Source organism: Drosophila nasuta, chromosome 3 (assembly GCF_023558535.2).
Source record: "Drosophila nasuta strain 15112-1781.00 chromosome 3, ASM2355853v1, whole genome shotgun sequence".
Classification (NCBI taxonomy): Eukaryota; Metazoa; Arthropoda; class Insecta; order Diptera; family Drosophilidae; genus Drosophila; species Drosophila nasuta.
This window is the reverse complement of record NC_083457.1, coordinates 36,034,658-36,052,736: the sequence shown is the minus strand read 5'-3', so window position 1 is coordinate 36,052,736 and position 18,079 is coordinate 36,034,658. Positions and strand designations below refer to the sequence as shown.

The 18,079-nt window shown below is 34.2% G+C and overlaps 1 protein-coding gene across 1 annotated transcript in view; it reads left to right on the top strand.

Moving 5' to 3' along the window:
• Nucleotides 1-18,079, top strand: part of LOC132793195 (zinc finger protein 526) — a 47,766-nt gene that overhangs the window by 14,443 nt on the left and 15,244 nt on the right. The window contains 3 exon segments of the mRNA XM_060802900.1: nt 6,869-6,989; nt 16,074-17,024; nt 17,027-17,167. Of these exon segments, the coding sequence (XP_060658883.1) occupies nt 16,668-17,024; nt 17,027-17,167 (498 nt within the window). The 5' untranslated portion in view covers nt 6,869-6,989; nt 16,074-16,667.

Below are 18,079 nucleotides of genomic sequence, written 5' to 3'. Positions count from 1 at the left end.
AATACCGCAGAAAGGAAGACAATAGACAACGTTCCACGTTCTACGCTCGCTTTTTGTATCTTTGGGATACTTGGCTACAAAGCGTTTATTTTTAGGCGGCACGCTGAGAGATTTATTTTTGCGAGTGTGCCGCTCTGTGTATTTCTTTTTTTCCTGGCTAGTTTCATTGCTTCAAATCGCATTTAAACTTGTCGTTTTGAGTGTGCTTTTTTTTGCTCCGCATACCCTGGAAATATTTGACAGTTAAAAGAAGAGATCTTCATGAGTAATTCTTGACAGATTTAAATATTTTATATGAAGTCAATATTTGGCAAACGATTGTTTTAATATTTGTTCTAACTATCCTCAAAATTGCATGACAATCCCTAAAGAGTATCTCGCAGTCGTCTCGCTTTTTTCGTTTAATGATGTTATGTGCATAATTATAAACTTTCAAGAATGGCAAAAAGATTTTTGTGATTAATTCTTATGCTGTTTTCGCTTATGTCCGGCTTAAATATTTATTTACAGCGCGGATTTCTGGCATGATATAATATTAATATTTAGTCTAAATATTCTAAGAATTTCATGATATTTGCTTCAGAGCATCTGTCAATCGTCTATCTCTTTTTGCATAGTCATGAATACTTTCGGCAATTGAGAAGAGATGAAAGGTTCCAATACTATTTATGAATAATTTCTATACTATTTACGCTTATGTCAGACTTCCATATTTATGTATATAAAGCGCTGATTTTTGGTATGTGCTTATATTAATATTATGTCTTGATATTCTGAAAATTTCATGAGAATCGCTGAAGAGTATCTAACACATTCTTATATTTTGTTAAAGGTGCAGTATGAAAAAGTTTTTACAATCGTATTATAAAGAGCAACTATTTTAAGGTTTCTTAGAGCTTAGTTTTGGCGTGATTAAGCCATAATTTCTTTTACATGGTATCTGTTAGCCGTTGCTTTCACATGTACACTTGTTGTTTTTGCAACATTGCGAAAACGAACTTTGGCAGAAAAATAAAATAATATAAGAAGCAAAAACAATTTAAGACAAATAAACTGAAACGAAACGAAACGAAAGTAAACAACATGCAAAAACGGCACAAAAGACACGAGACGAGACAACGAGGCAAGAACGGTGGGGGGGGGGCGTGGCGGGGCTGGGGTTGAGGCGAATGTGGAGACGGGAGAGGAGAGGCGATGTCAGCAGTCGTTAATAATTTACATATCTAGCTACAAATCGACCTATGTACAGACACATGTATCTACAAATACACATGAAGCCAACCTTTATGCATGCTCAACTTGTTTTTTCTCGTTGTTCTTTTTAAGGTTTTCGTTGTTATTGTTGTTCTTGTTGTTGTTGCTGTGGTTCTTCGTTTTATTTTGTTTTAATTTATATTTTTGTTGTTTTGTTTCTTCGTTTTTTTGATTGTTTATACAAAAAATGCTCGATGTTTATTTATACAAAATTGCATACACATCATACAATAATTTACCTTATATTGTACATGTGTCTTTCAGCACGCCCCGCACCTGTCAATTTAACTCCCCTCCCTCCTCTTTACTGACAACCTTCTCTCTCTGGGGGGCAGTCTACGTTTTTCGTCAACCCGGAAAACAACGACATCAAATGAACAATTGCAAATTTCTGTTCTTTTGGGCACGATACTTCGCTGACTGACTGACTGACTGACTGTGTGGGCGTTGCCAGAAAGGGGGCGTGGTGCGGGGTCTTGACTGCTGAGGGTTATGCTTTTGGGCCAACCGAAAACAGCTCGTTTAGTGTGTTTTCTTTGTGGCCATAATGGGTGTCGTTCTTAACTGATTGCTTAAACGTTTAAGTGCGGCTGGCGCACGTCAAATTTATTTTTTTTTCGAGGGGATTGGTCATCTTTTTTATAGGTTGAACTGATAAATAGGTAGAGTGGAGTGTGGGCTATTCAATTAGACAATGAAACAAGGGAATTGGTATTGAAAATTATTTATTTTAATTAGTTCTAGATTATAAACTATGATTAAATTATAAGTTGTATTTTAATCTATTTATAATCGAAGCTAATTATTTTATTTTACTTTTGTTTTTAGAATAATCAAAGTATAATTCTATAAGATCAGATGATAATTTTGTTCAAATATAATTTTTTCTACCATATATATGTTTTATATATTTGTTAGTAAAGTTGCATATGGGCAATTCCCAAAAAAAGGTAAACCACGACCGAAAAAAAAAATCTTCACATTCATCGTATTTTTTTGTATAATGTCATAAAGAAATATCCAAATTTTCATAATACAATGGATCCGTAGCATATCTCCGTTGTTTTTATAAAAAAAATTTGCCTGCAAACTGAAAAAACGTAATTTTTTCACTTTTAACTCCTTTTGTATGCATTTTTATGTTTTATTATTTCGCAAAGAAAACATATGATATGTTTGCTCTTTTTCTACCAAATCTCTTAATAGCAATCCAATAATAAGATAAAAAATGCAAAGTGAGCGAAAAAATGTTCAATTAACTGTTTATTTTTATTTTGCACCTTATCTATGTTCAAATCGTACGTTCGCGACCGAAAACATCATTTTATTGTAATTGCTTCGCATTAAGTGCAAGCAGGTGAATGAAACTTTGCGTGTTAAGTTATTTTGGTATATATATTTTAAATATAAAAAATAGTTGGGGTTACTCTAACCATTCTTTTTTTATTGATTGTCAAAGTAGCGTACGTTCGCGACCTTACCTATAAGCCTATGTCGATTTTTACTAGCGTCGCATGGATTTAAAAAAAAAAATTTTTTTTTTGTTTTTGTTTTTGAAAACTATGTCGTTTGGAGTTACTTATTACTTGTTAGTTATTACTTATTATTTATTACATATTTTTCTTGCTATCAATAAATTTCAGTACATTTTTCATATTTAATAAAAATTTATTTTTTTTGCTTTTAAATGTTATTAGACACATTAAATTGAGTTAAATCCGTTTGTTTTTATGAAATATGAAGTTATTAATAAAAAAAAGTTGTGGTAAATATAAAAATTTAATAAAAAAAACCTCATGGAAAAATCGTACGTTCGCGACCGTACGTTCGCGACCGGAACTTAATTAAATTAAAAATAAATAAATGGAGATATTTTCTTGGGAGTAGACTTAATAGAAAGCTACATGATTCTACTTTAAAAGTAAAGTTATTTCTTTAAAGTATTCCGTCTCAATTCGCAGAGTTTTGCATTTTACTGCATTAAGCCAAAGTCGACTTCCATTTTGCGTACGTTCGCGACCGCATGTTTTTTGACAATATTATGAAAATTAAAAATCGATAAGCCCCATAATTTACACTAAGCAAAGAGCTAAACAAATGCTATCGAAGAGTAAAAAAAAAGTTTCAGGAAACGTTTGTTTTCGATGTTATTTTTTGAATTAATCTCGTACGAACGTACGTTCGCGACTTTGGGAAATGCCCATATATGACACTTAATTATAGAATAAAATATTTGGTATTTCATAAAAATAGTAAATATAGAATGTAAAATTTTTTTTTATGCTATTTCCCTATTAATTTCCAAATATATAAATCAAGTATGAAAAACTTTTCAAAATTTCTTGAAGTTTCTACCACACCAAATGAAATTCCAAAGTGTCTTCTACTACAAAGTAGTAGACAAATAGTAGCAGCTGTCATTTGCACTGCCTTTTCTCTAGATGTTTGGCTTAGCTGATAAGCCGATTTGAATGCGTGCCATCTGCGGATTATCGCAATTCGCAATTTAAACAATAATCCTACATTCATTACCTCTTCACAATGTGTCCAATTAGCAAAGCAACTACAACAACAACAGTGATGAGCACTAATCGAAAAACTCGAATAGTAGCAAAAAAAGGGCGCAAAAAAGGTAGTTTATGCACACACAATAAAGCGCATACAAAGTGCAGTCGCAGCACGCGCTAAAAGCAGCAGCAGCGCAGTCAACAGCGCTGTTAACGTTTGACGTTGACGTTAGCTGTAGCGGCATGCCGCAACATTAGAAAATCGACAACAGAGAGTGGAGAGAGCGCGCTACCGAAGAGAGTGAGAGAGTGAGCTTTGCACAGCGACTGCACCAACACTAGCGAACTTGTGTGAAGCACACACACATGCTCAGCTGGGGGCCGGCAAAAAGTTGAAAAATTTTGCAATTGTTTTGACTAAAAAAGCTTAGAGAGCGCGCCAAGCAGCCGGAGAGAGAGCGCAAGCAAGTGCATGTCTGAGCTCATGCTAGTGTGTGTGAGAGAGAGTAAGTTACGCGCTCTTTTGGCGCTCGCTGCTTGCTGCTTTTGCTTTATTTTTCGTGTAGACATTGTATTTGTAGTTGGCGGCGAGACCAGAGACCCCAGACCCGTGGCCAGAGCCATAGCTAAAAGTTGGCGCGCGCTTTGCTCCCACAGAAAACAGACGTCGTCGTCGGTCGCTTAGTCGTTGCGTCGCTGCGTCGATTTGACGCCTCGTCGCTTCACCTCCGCGCTGCCTTGTGTCAGAGTTTCGTTTCGTTTCGCTTTGGTTTCGGATTCGAATTCGGTTTCGGTTTGTTGTACTTGATTTTGTTAGTTTAGTTTCTGTGTCTGTGTGTGTGTGTGTATTTTTTTGGCATTTTGTTCGATTTTTGTGCCGCTTGCAGTCGTCGACCGCCAACGACGTCGACGTCGTCGACATCTAATAAAAAAGCTGCACACGGTCTATATATGCATATTCGTGTGTGTATGTGTGTATGCATATATTTATTTAGGAGAGTGCCGAGTACTTGAATTATAGAGCGCAGACTGTGTGTGAAAATTGTGGAAAAAAAGGAAAAATGTAGTCGCCAAAAATTCAAAAACAACAAAGAGCAAAATGCCAAAAAAAACTGAGTAGATAAAACGCGCGCGGCAAACACAAAAAACAAACAAACAAGCAAACAGAAATATTAAAAAGCGATTTATGAAATAAACAAAACACACGCGGCGTATAAGCAACAACAAGGAGCAAAGTAAAACGAAGAAGAAGAAGCAGTGGGAAGAAGCAGCAGCAGCTGTGTGATGTATAAGAAGAAGAAGGCGTTGTAAAGCAGAAGAAGCAGCAGCAATTGCAGCTGTAGAAAAAGCGGTATTACAAATACATAGCTTTAACTTAATTGCAAAACGACAAATAATTTTGTCAACGTTTGCAGCTTTATTTTTCAGTTGCAACGGTAACTGCAACTGCAGCTAAAAACTGACCAAGTGTTCGTGTCTCTCCCTTATGTGTGTGTGCGAGTGTATGTAAAAATTTGATGTAGCTGCATTACGCGAGGGTGTCTGCATCTCTGTCTGTGTGAGTTTGTGTGTGAATCGTGAGCACGTGCAATTGTGCAAGTGTATTGGTGACTCTCGCTCAGCGTTTCAATGTGTGTGTAATTTGCACGCTGCTGCTGCGCTGCAACTGCGCTCAGTAAACTTTTTGAGGTTAGTGTTAGTTGCACACACACACACACACACACACACACTTACAAAGCTTACATATTTATATATCCTCTAATATAGCAGTTAGCCAATTCCCCCCTCGTTACACCCTCACTCCACACACACAAACACACACCCTTTTATGCAGATGAAGTTGATTTGCGCCAACGAGTTAATTTTTTGTGGGTTTTTGTTGATGCGACACACAAAGTTATCGCTGTTATCGTTTTTATCGCTTTCTGTTGTTGTTATCGTTGTTGTTGTTGTTTTTGCACTAGACGCCGGCTTTCTGTTTTGTCTGTATTCTGTTTTATTTTCTATTTTGATAGTTTTATGTTTGCTTTTTGCTGTTGGTTTTCTATTTTTGGCTTTTTTATGGGCTGTCAATTAGTTAATTTAAACCGGAATGACTTTGAATGCAATCCGTTAACTAGATTAAATAGCAAACGTCTTTATTAGCTATCGATTTAAACAAATAGAAGCAGTTTGTTTAATGAACTTTTTTAGTAAAGAGGAAGAAACAAAACTGGACTGAAATGTTGCAAAAAAACCATTTAAATAAAATGTAGATAATTTATTAAAGATGTTAAACTATCGAAAGTAAGCTGCACATTCAAAAACATAATCTTTAAAATTAAAGAATTAAAAATAATTCATATTTGAAATAAATTCATAAAACTTCGATAGCTCAAATAAATATTTAGTCTGTTTGAAAAGCAATATACAAATTATGGTTATAATTTATGTATTTAGTTAATAAATATTAAAATTCAGATTTCTTATAATATTTAAGAGGCTCTTGCTTTGACTTTATTATATTTATAAGCCTAATTTAAATTCCTAAACATTAATAAAAACTTATTTCCTTTTGCAAAAAAATATAAATGAGTAATTAATGCAAAAACTCAAGATTAATGTGCTTATGTGAAGCCCCTTCGTCAGACACACAAAGAGACACCAATAAAGCTTAGCTCTTCGCTCTGAAGTTAATTCAATTCAAAGTCAACTTTGAGTTCCCAAAAGAGAAACGTAGCAGACTCGACTGAAAAGCTTCTTAGAACTTAATGGAAGTTTTTTTTTTATTAAAGCTGAAACTCTAATCAACTCACTTAGAGTTCTTCTCATTTGGTTTCTTTCAACGTTTCGAGCCCCCACTAGTTGTCACACCCCCTTTGAGGAAAAAAAGGCGGGCAAAAGTTCCGTGCATAAAGTTGAATAACAACAAATTATATTATAGTCTATACTATGTGATAATCCAAGGCCACGTCTTATGTGAGGTGTGAAAAGAGTTTGCACTGTTGTGTTTTCTATTTGATTTATCTTTTGATGCAAATACGTTTATGGATTATATATTTGATACAGCTTTTTATTAAATTATTATGTTTTCTAATTGAAAATTCAATTTTATTCTTTCTTTGCAGCATTAATAACACTCAACAAGAACTATTATAATTCAACGAGCCAAAAGAGAGGAAATCACATCCAATAAACATTTCGGGATAAACGTAAAAGGAAACGCATATTTTTGCAATAAAGAAAAAGGTGAGTGGAAAATGTGGAAAAGCGCAAGAGTAAAAATAGAAAAAAACGTATTTTCTGGAGCGTTGCGAAAATTAAATGAAAAGCGAGTAAAAATCAAAAAACAGAAAAAATGAAAAAAAGGAAAAAAAAACGCACCACGGCAAATGTTTGCGCGTAAATCAAGTTGACAAAATGCAAAATGGCAAAACGAGGGTTTTGGGTGATGAAGAGGGGTGGCAAAGGCACCGAGGGGGCAGATAAGTCACACACACACACACACAAATACAGAGGCACACAAAACGGCACTAATGAGCAGCGGCAGCAGCAACAACAAAAGCAATGCGAAATACGCAAAAACTAAAAGCAAATACAAAAAATGAGCAGAAAAAATAAAAGCAGAAAGTCGAAGCATTTTTACACTAAATTGGTATTAAATTTGTGATTAGCGAATTGCAAAACAACATACAAAGTCAGTTAGTCAAATAATATAAAAATGGGACTTAAATACTTTTTGCTTTTTTGTATTATTTTAAGCTATTTTAAAATGTAATCGAAAAGTCAAAGCAATGTTAAAATAATTTAATAAAATAGTAGTCTTTTTGTTATTTGATAAACTAGGTTAAGGCATAAAAAGATTAAAATTTAGTAAGTAATCAAAAAACAAATGCAAAAACCATATTCTTCAATATTCTGCAGAATATAAACATAATTTCCTAATATAATATTAATCTAAGCCGAAAACAGATTTTATAGAAAAGGTTAGTTTATTTTATTTGAAAAATCTCTTTTATAAGCCTCAACAAAAAGTGTAATGAATATGTTCTCCAGAATACCAATTAAATTCCGTAATATTAATTTAAATGGGAAACCCTTTTTTTGAAAGCCTTTTCAATCTCATCTTAAAAATGTACAAACAGTGTGCCAAAACAGTGAAACCCTTTAAAAGAGTATAGAGAAAAAAATTGCCACAAATCATTTGCGATTTTTTTGCTTCTCTCTTTTGCTCTTTTTTTCTTGGTTGGTTCAGTTTTTTTTTTGCGAAATTCCCCCTGCGGCAAAATTCGTTTATTTTGGGTGTAGGGAGAGCAATAGAGAGGAGGAAGGGGAAGGGGGAGACGAGGAGGGGGGGGTGTAATCTGTGGTGCTGGTGCGTATCTAAAAATGCTGTATGCGAATGTCAGCCCATAAAGGAATATGATGAATTATACGCGAAATAAAAAAAAACAAAATCAACAACATTAACAGCAACAACAATAATAAATTTTTTTTGCACAAAAAACTAAAATCCACACAAAATGTTCAACAGCAACAAAAACAAGCAAAATCACTTAATTGTGTGCCCCAAGTGTTTGACTCTCCACATAGATGAGTGTGTGCTTGTCTCTCTGCATGTGTGTGTGTGTGTATCTGTATCGGATGTGTGTATCTAACAGATACATCTGCAATAACCTAATGCATGTGTGGCGTGTGGAACTGCCATCGAATCGAGCCCCATCTATCATCATACTGAGATCTCTCTGTCTCTGTTCGAAATGTTGCCGGCAACAAAATCTCCTCTTCTTCTTCTTCTTCTTCCTCTTCTTCATCGTGTTCAACTGCTGCTTGTCTCATTTCTCATTCCCATTCTCATTCTCGCTGTTTCGCTGTGTTTTTTGTCGCCACAGAACGTCGACGACTTCGAAAATTCGACGCGTTAATTAAATGTGCAGATATTTACATCGAATACGAGATAAAACTATTTAGAAGGATCTCAACACTTTAAACGAATTCCAAACACACTTTCACTTTTATTTAATGGGAGATTTTTAATGGAAAGTCCTGAAACACGTAAATCTATTACTAAAGATCATAATATTGAGACTCAGCTATCAAATAGCTAATAGATTTATTGAAATACTATTTAAAAGGTTTAAATACTCTCGTATTTAGTAATTTACTTAGCTTAAACATGCTTGGTTTTTGTTCATCTTTAAATTACAAATTGACTTGGAGGAATTTATAGCATTATAAAAATTGAATTGCAAATACTAAAAAAAAAGTTCTCAAGAGAACTTATTTAAATTGTAGTGAAATTAGATTACTCTGAATAAATGTTTAGAGGCAGAAATCATTTATTAGGAAATCATTTTAAGTTGTTTCCTTTCAAAACTTATTCTGTTTGTTAATTGTATTATTTTTGTATAAAATTTCAAAATTAATATATCAGTAGAGAATAATGAAGTATCATAAAATATATATTCTGTTCTTCATTCATTTTGGAAAAATAAAATATTGAATTTAAATTTAATCAAAGCAATGATTGATTTTGTCTAATAGTTACTCTTAAATCAATTTAGCTGCAATTATCGATTCATATGAATTGTCAAGCTTAATGAAATTGCCATCATACTTTTTGATAGAGTATAGAAAAGTACAGCTATCGATGCTTTAGCTAGGTGGATGTAACTCTCCACATTTTGCAAAATGTTTGCAAAAAAAAAAACCCGAAAAATACTACAAAAGATGAAAACAATAAATTTGGACGCTTGGACGCTTTGGTCGCAATTTTCATGACTCATTTTTTTGCCTTTTTTCGGCTGATATTTGTTGTTGTTGTTGTTGGTTGATTTCGTCGTGTGTCGTCGTTGGCAATTGTGTTTTACCTGTAGTTTATGCGCGCTCTCTTTCTCTCTCTCTCTCTCTATCTCTGCCACTCTCACTGTGGCGGGCTTAAAAAGCTCTCTAGCGCTCTCTTCTAGTCATGATGGGGGTGGTGGGGGAGGAGGGGGAAGCTTTTGTGTATTGAATTAGACGACTGCACAAATTACGTTAAATTTTTGGCGCTCGTTTTTGTTGTTGTTGCTGTTGTTGTTGCTGGCGTCGAAGCAACAAGCGCAAAAAGTTTGCCAATTTGTTGTTGTAGTTGTTGTTGCTTTTATTTTTTTTATTCTGCTCTAACCTTGAAATCAAATTGTTGTTGCTCTATCGTGTTATTCTATTTTTTGTGCGCTTTGCCAGATAAATACAATAGATAGATAGGCCCATGAGTTTGAGTTCTTTCAAACACACATAAAAAACATTTTGTGTGTGTTCTTTTTTCGTTTTCTGCGTTCTATGGACAGATGGTAAATCAATTTCAAAGTTCGAATTGTTTGCTCAAAGTAGAGTCATTAACATAATGAGCGTACTGTCAGGGAAACAAGTGATCTTTAAATATCGCAATAGCCATTTTTAATGAATATTTAGCAAATTAAGTAAAATTTATATTTTTAGTGTCTTTTGGGATTTCATTAGTATAAAAAATATATATTATATATACCTGTTAGTCCACTATAATTTGTGTGTTGTTTTGCTGTTAATGTCTTCTACGAGTGCTGTTATCTATAATTGAGTGTTGACAAATTATTTCCGTTTTATTGCCTCGTTAAACTTTCTTTTGACTTCTCTGAAAATAGAAAACTTTATCAATTTCGTTAGACAGAGTCAATAAATATTTGAAACAGCTTTTCGAGATTGATCTACGACTGTAAATAATTAAACATTTCTCTAACAGACTTCTGTTAACAGAGTAACATTTTAGTGGAAGATGTTTAATGACATTTTAAATGCTTTTAAAACATAACGTTATATAAAATATAAGACTTTATCAATTTCATTAAATATAGTCAATTAATATTAACAAACAGCTTCAAGAGATTAAACTACGACTGTCAATAATTTAACATTTCTCTAACAGACTTCTGTTAACAGAGTAACATTTCAGTGGAAGATGTTTAATGACATTTTAAATGCTTTAAAAAGTTAACATTACATAAAATAGAAAATTTCATCAATTTGGTTAAACATAGTCAATAAATATTGAAAACAGCTTTTCGAGATTGATCTACGACTGTAAATAATTTAACATTTCTGTAACAGACTTCTGTTAACAGGGTAACATTTTAGTGGCATCTCTTTAATGGTATTTAAAATGCTATTAAAAATTAAGCTTAAAATATATTAATTTTAAATAAGTCATTAACAGATCTTTAAAATCATTTTAAATGTGATTTAAAATTTTTGTTAGCTGCTTAAAATATTTTAAAGTTAATGCCTTCATTAGCATGGCAAATAGTTGACAGCAGTAAATTTTTATCGCTCACTTTGTTAATGCGTAAAGAGCATAATTTGTGTATTACTAAATGTTTAATTAGCTTACCAACTCTTTTATCGTTGACAGACTCTTTCGCTGCCTCTTCTCGAGCGGTTCACTTATCGATCATACTCATCAAGTATACGAGTAGTTGGCGCATTTGTGGACAATTTTAAAGCACGCTTCGCTGGCAGTGAAAGTTGTCAACGGCGTTGTTAACGCCTCCCCTCAGGCTCTGTTTCGACGACGATTTCTACTCTAGTTTTTCTTTCTTTTCGTCGTTTGCTGTTGTCTTTTTTTCTTTTTTCTATTTCTATTTGAAATTTCAATGGCGTGTGGGCAAGCAAAAGAGGAGACTCAAAGCGATTCAGCCAATGGCAGGCAGCATTTATGGCCATTAATATCTGGCATTCATCTCTTGTATCTTTTGTGTTATGTCTTGTCTTCTGTGCATGTGCATTTGTAAGAGTACAACTACAACTAAAGTGTGTGAGTGCAAGTGTATCTTGTATCTTTTATGTTGTATCTTGTATCTTGTGTGTTTAACTGCTACCACAAACGGCGCGTGTCTATTGTGTCTCGGCTGTCAGGTGTGAAGTAGGTGGAGTTTATCTCCATTCGCACAGTCTTCGCTCACTCATCATTCATCGCGTTGAAATTGCATTTCGATTTGCTCGGCTGCCTTCCCAAGGGGTTTACGATTACGCATAGTATAAACTGTGTATGAATAATGAATGCACATGGGGGAGAAACAATCTATTCGAAATGCTCCTTAATGCTCATTGTTTCAGTCTGTTGCTGTTTTGTCATAAATTAAATGCTAGATTTAGTTACGTTCTAGCTGAGATTGAATTGAAAATAAAGATGCATAACTATCTAATGACACTGACGAGTTCTTGAGAATAAGATTAGCATTGTGATGAATTCGAAATTTTGTATAGAGTAAAAACCTTCACTAAAGTTAAACAATTGAAAGGTTCCCAAATAAATAATTTCGGATCTTAGAACTTACCAAATTAAAAAAATTATCTTTCAGATTGTTCAAATTAAATAAGTTTACTTAAATAAATAATATTTCAGGAAATTAATAAAGATTAGTTAAACATTATGATCCTAATATATTCAAATGATTTCGAAGCTTACCAATTTTATAATTGGAAATAAAAAATGTTATTATCAAAGAAAATTTCTAAACTCATAGAATAATTAACAATGATCGTTTATAATCCCCCAAAAAATAAAAAGAAATACATCAAAGTATAATCTTAGCCTTTCAAGCTAACCAACTGAATGATTAGAATTACAAATTTTAATCTTAAAGCTTATTTCTGAATTTAAAGAAAAACTTACTAAATTTGTAGAATCAATTCAATCGTCAAGAGTTTCCCCAATGAAGATATTCCATTAAAGATCTTATAACTGCACATTAAATAGAAATAAACATTGAGATAATGCAAATTTAAATGAATATATATTATTTCCTGGAAAGATCAGCCATAAAAGTGCAACAAGTTCCTGCCTGCCGCATCCATGTGGCGAGTGATTGAAGCAAAGAGCCTGTCATAAAGCATCATCTGCTTTCAGTTTTGGGGATCGTTGAGTAAAGCATTTAAGCAAATGTATCGCACTAACACTCATTTAAATGGCCGCACGCATTTCAAAGTAAAAATAAACCACACACACTTTACATGTGTAAGAGCGGAAGAGAAGTAGTGCCTCTCGAGGTAGGGCAAGTGGGGCAAAGCGGTGCGAAAAACAAACATGCCGTGCTTCTACTTAGATAGTGCAAGTGCAAGCATAACGGGAAGGAGAAGGGGAGGAGAAAGAGTAGCGACAACGAACGCATAAATTGCAAATGCTGTCGCGCTGCCAATGGAGCGCAATAATTCACAAATAGCAACAACATCGCATCGGCAAATGCGACTTCGTCTCCACACGACTTCGGCTCACCTCACTTCGGGCTTTGGGCACGAAGTGCAACTGCATTGCACACAGTCCCAGTTCCAGTGCAATTTCTGTGCGAGTGTATGCGTGTCTTTGTGTGTGCATGCGTGTGAGTGAGTGAGAGTGCAAATGGCAATGCGAGAGTGCGAGTGCGACCATATCTTTTAGTTTGTTTTGCTAGCGCGACGCGTCGCGGCGTTCATTTGCGGGTTCAAGGTAGTTTAGTTCTCTCGCCTCATGCGATTCCACTCACACACGCACACAAGTAAACACGCACTCGCATAGCTACACACACACGCACACACACTCGAGTATTGGAAGTGCGTTGAGTTGCGATTCGACTCGATGCGAATCGATGCGGCAGTGTTAACTTCTTGTAATTGTTGTTGTTGTTGTTATTATTGCTCTCGTTTGCTGTCGCTGCTCTCTTTGTTGTTGTTGTTCTCGTTGTTGCTGCTGCTGCTGACACGCATTGCGTTTCCAATTGATATTCTCCCAATTCATTTTGGCACTTGCAAAACGTTTTCAATCTCTTTCGCAACCGCAAATTTGTTTTGACTTTACCAATTTAATCGTAAACACTGTAAATCTGAACGAAAGATGAATTACTTAACATTTAGCTTAATGGATCATTTATTATTGAAAAATGTATTTACAGATGAAAATAAGATTATCCTAAAATCACAATCACTTCGTAACTATTTAAAATGTATGTTAATCCCAAAAAATGTATGTTTCCGATATCCAAAAATAATTATATAAGTTGAGACTTAAAAACGAACTGGCCAAAATTATATCTTATGTTAAGAACAAGCTCTTAAGCTTAGTTTTAAAGCGTTCAAGGATGTTAAGAATATACAGATGCTATAATAAAATTCTTTCTGGAGTAACAATTGTGAATCACGTCTGGAGTCTTAGTATAGTAGGAATTTACTAATTTTAAATGTAGGTTTAGGATTATATTATACTGTGCTAAAATACTTTCTGGAATAAAGAATGAGGATCGTGTCTTATTTTCAATGTAATAGTTGCTCACTTTTTTTATTAAGTCTGGGAAAGTTAACATGTAAGCCTAATTTTTGCATGAATTGAAAAACTCTTAAAATAGAAATTCGATTGTGATCCAGCAAATTAACAAAATTAATAAAGAAAGTATCAACAGATTGTATTATATAGTTTATTATGTTAAATTGTTTATTTTAAATGCCTTACTTAAGATCAATGTTGTGTAATGCATTTAATATGTAGGTGTAATGCTAACACTTAACTTAACTCCCAGTAAGTGTTGTGAACTGCACTTTTAGAGCTCTTTACTGTTGTTCCTCACCTCTTGAATTGTATCGTGCAGTGGTTTTTTTGTACAGCTGATGCTTAATGGGTTCAATAAGTTAATCAAAAATTGTTAAGCAAGTCAATTACTCAATGGTTGTTGTAGCATGTTCCATGATTGCCATGACATCAGAGTTGATGTTTTACGTTCTTCACGTTATTGTTGTTGTCTATTCCTGAGGAGATGTGAACGAAGAAAGAAGGAAAGAGAGAGAGAGAGAGAGAGAGAGAGAGAGAGAGGGAGAGAGTTGCGCGGAGATTGGCAAATGATGAGAGCCAATAAGTTAGTGGGCAATGATGATGATGTTTATGGGGCCAGGCCACATGTTTTGGACGGCACTTTACTTGTATTTTGATGTAGATTGTTAATGGATCCCACTCTCCATCTCCCTGGCTGTTTAGGACAACAGTTCAACACTCGAAACAGGCCACGAAGTGGGCTGCACCCTCTTACTATGTATCGCTCTATCTGCAACTGTGTGTGTGTGTGTATGTGTGTGTGTGTGTGTGTGTTTGTATCTGTGAGAGCCGCACGCTTGTCGAGACCTTGATCCCGCATTAAAAAGTTGGCACGTCGTGGGGCAACAACAACAAAAACAACAACAGCAACAGCAGCGACAACAAGAACATAGCAGCAAAAGAAAAAGAAAAGAAAAGATAAAATAACACAAGTCAGAGTCGAAGTCAGGCAACACACAACTCATGACAACAAAGGAGGCACAACATGTGGCCGACCAGTTGCCAGTTGCCAGTTGCGAGCTGCCTCCAAAATGGGGGTGTGGGAGCAGCAACAACACCAACAGCAAAGAGGTGGAGGCTAAAGGGGGCAGCGAGGTCAACGGGGAGGGGAGTTGTCCCAGCCTGCTTGGCATGCGGTGTCCATTTATGCGCCACTCCTCTCAATCAGCCGCTGATGATCTTCATTGTTTTTAATTTGCGTCGCATTTTTATTTTATTTTTTTCCTGATTTTTTTTTCTCTTTTTTATTTTATTTTGCTTCTTTTCACTTTTTACTTAGTTTCGTTTTTTGTTTGAAACTAAAAGTTTTGTCGGTTTCTTTTGTATACATATTTTGTGCATTATTATGAAATTTTGGAATTTACATTTTTTTAAATGAGAAGTTGAGACACAATTTATATAATGGAAATTTTTAAAAAAGATTTTGTACAACATGTTAGCTGTCAAATAAATAGCAGTAAAAACAGTTTAAATAACCAGAAAACAAGAAACTGAGAATGAATTAAAATAAAATAAAATAATATAAAATAACAAGAGATATATTAAATAGATTAAAGCATTATAGCCATTAAAAATGCAATATTAATAAAAAAAAAAAATAATAAAAATATAAAAATAAATAAATAAAAAATAAAATTAAATTGAAATAAAGAAAAATAAATAAAAGAAAAATCGAAGAAGCAAAATATTACGTATACGCCATATGCTCTATTGAAAGTTCTAAACTTTTTGATCTAATAAATACTAAATTAATAAAAAAAAATTGAAATTCGTTTGGAAATGACAAAAAATATAAAATATTTATGAACAGAATTTATTAATAAACATAATTTACTATAAATACAGCAAGTTGAATCCTGAAAAAAACTGACTGCAAAATAATATATATAATGAAAGAGTTTTTCAGGTTCATAGTTATAGAAATAAGGAATTTTCTAACGACATTTAACTAATACATTTTTTTCTTTCTATTATCCTTTCAGTTGAACCTTTAAAGGGAAACCTGTAATTTCTTGGAACCCCATTTCCGATGTCGAAACGAAATTAAATGTTCAGCAAAAAAAAGGTTTTCCCGCGTAAAAATTAATCGATTTGGCGATCAACTAGGAAAGCAACAAACATAAAAGAAAGAAGCAAATATAATTTGAATACAGAGAGAAGGTAAAAATAAATGCGGCACTTAAGAAGAAAGGAATTTTAAATGGAAAAACACAAAAAAAGTAACAAAAGAAGAAGGACAACAACAACAACAACAACAAAATGCGAGCCATGAAAAGAAACAAGTGAACTAGGCAACAAAGCAGTTAAAACAAAGCAAAATCAAACCCAGAGAAATTGAAGAGAGTGAGAGAGAAAAAGGAAACAAAAGAGAGAAAACTGCAAAGATGTGCAACAAAAGTCAATAAACAAAAGAAACAATAAAGACGCGAAGAGCTCAAAAGAAGAAACTGTGTCTAGTCGAAGGACAAGCCACAAACTAGAAGAAGCAACAAAATAATAAAAAAAAAACAGAATAACAAACCCCAAACTATAACAAATAGAAACAAGTAAAGAGTAAATACACAAACAGCTGCAAAATGGCGATAAATTTCTCGGCCTCGTTTGCGGCATGCATCGCCGCAGGCTTGAAGGTGCCACGCCAGATCATGTACTGCATCACACAGGACACCGGGCAGCCTTATGTGCTGTATAAGGACTCGCAGGATGCGGAGCGAAATGCGGGCGCCATTGGGGCAAGTGCCGCACAATGGGGCAGCGACATGTACCCCAACATCCAGCAGCAGGCGCAGCAACAGCTCACCGCCCACCAGCAACAACAGCAGCAGCAACAGCAACAACAACAGCAGCAACAACAACAGAACGCCACAGTGGCAGCAGCTCAAGCAGCAGCCGCTGCCGCAGCAGCGGGACAGCCGCAGAGTCCGCCAGGTGGACAGGACGGGGGGGGCGGGACAATGGCAGCGGCGATGGCCGACAGCAGCAGGTGTCGCCCAGCTCCAGTCCGTATCCCTCCGTGCAACAGCAGCAGCAGCAGCAGAGAGCCAATGGCAATGCCGACGACGATGCCATGAATCAGGTGAGCACAATGATAAAAAACAGAATCCGACACAGAATTGCTATAGCTTATTTCAATAATAAATACTGTACACTAATAAATTACAGCTAATATAAACAGAAATCTTTGATCTTGAACAGTTTTCTCTCAATGAATTCAACTTTTATATAGAAATTGAAAGAAATTTCAGCAAATTTATTATTAAACAATTTTAAAATAAAATTGCGCTTTACTTTAAAAACAGGATTGTACTACCGATTGTATTGGATTCTACTATCAAATTATCTATACTTATTGACAGTGTGTCCAGATAAACACTAGTCCAAATCCAATAGATCTCAAATAGAAATTAAAAAAAAAATTAAAATTTTATATTATATGCTTTTCTTAAACTTTGTTTGCAACAAGCTTGAAATCAAATTGTCTTTAACTTAAATATAGTTAAAACAACTTTCGAAAAAAAATAAAATAATAAAAATGTATATGAATATTGATATTTTTGTCTGTTGACAAAATGTCGGAAACTTGATTGCTCTCAATTCAATTCTTTCTTTCAATTGTTAAATTTTAAATTTTATTTACATATAGATAGACTACATAACCATGACAATAATTTGGCTTTAAGTCTAGTAGACAACAATTTAACAGTAAGAAGACTGTAAGACTGAAGACTCCAGATAGATAAATCCAACCAACTGAAAATATGTTATAGATAATAGCAGGGCTCATGGGATTAATAATATTAATTATACAATTTACTTATTGTTTAAACAGACAGATTGATCACTTGATTTTAAATCTTTCGTCAATGCTTCTCGTTTCAATACATATGTACCTAATTTAAAGTGTAATTATTAGTTTTAAAAGAGCTTTTTGCAGACTTGTACTTAATTTTCTTTTTAATGGAATTTAATTCGTATTGTTTTCAATATA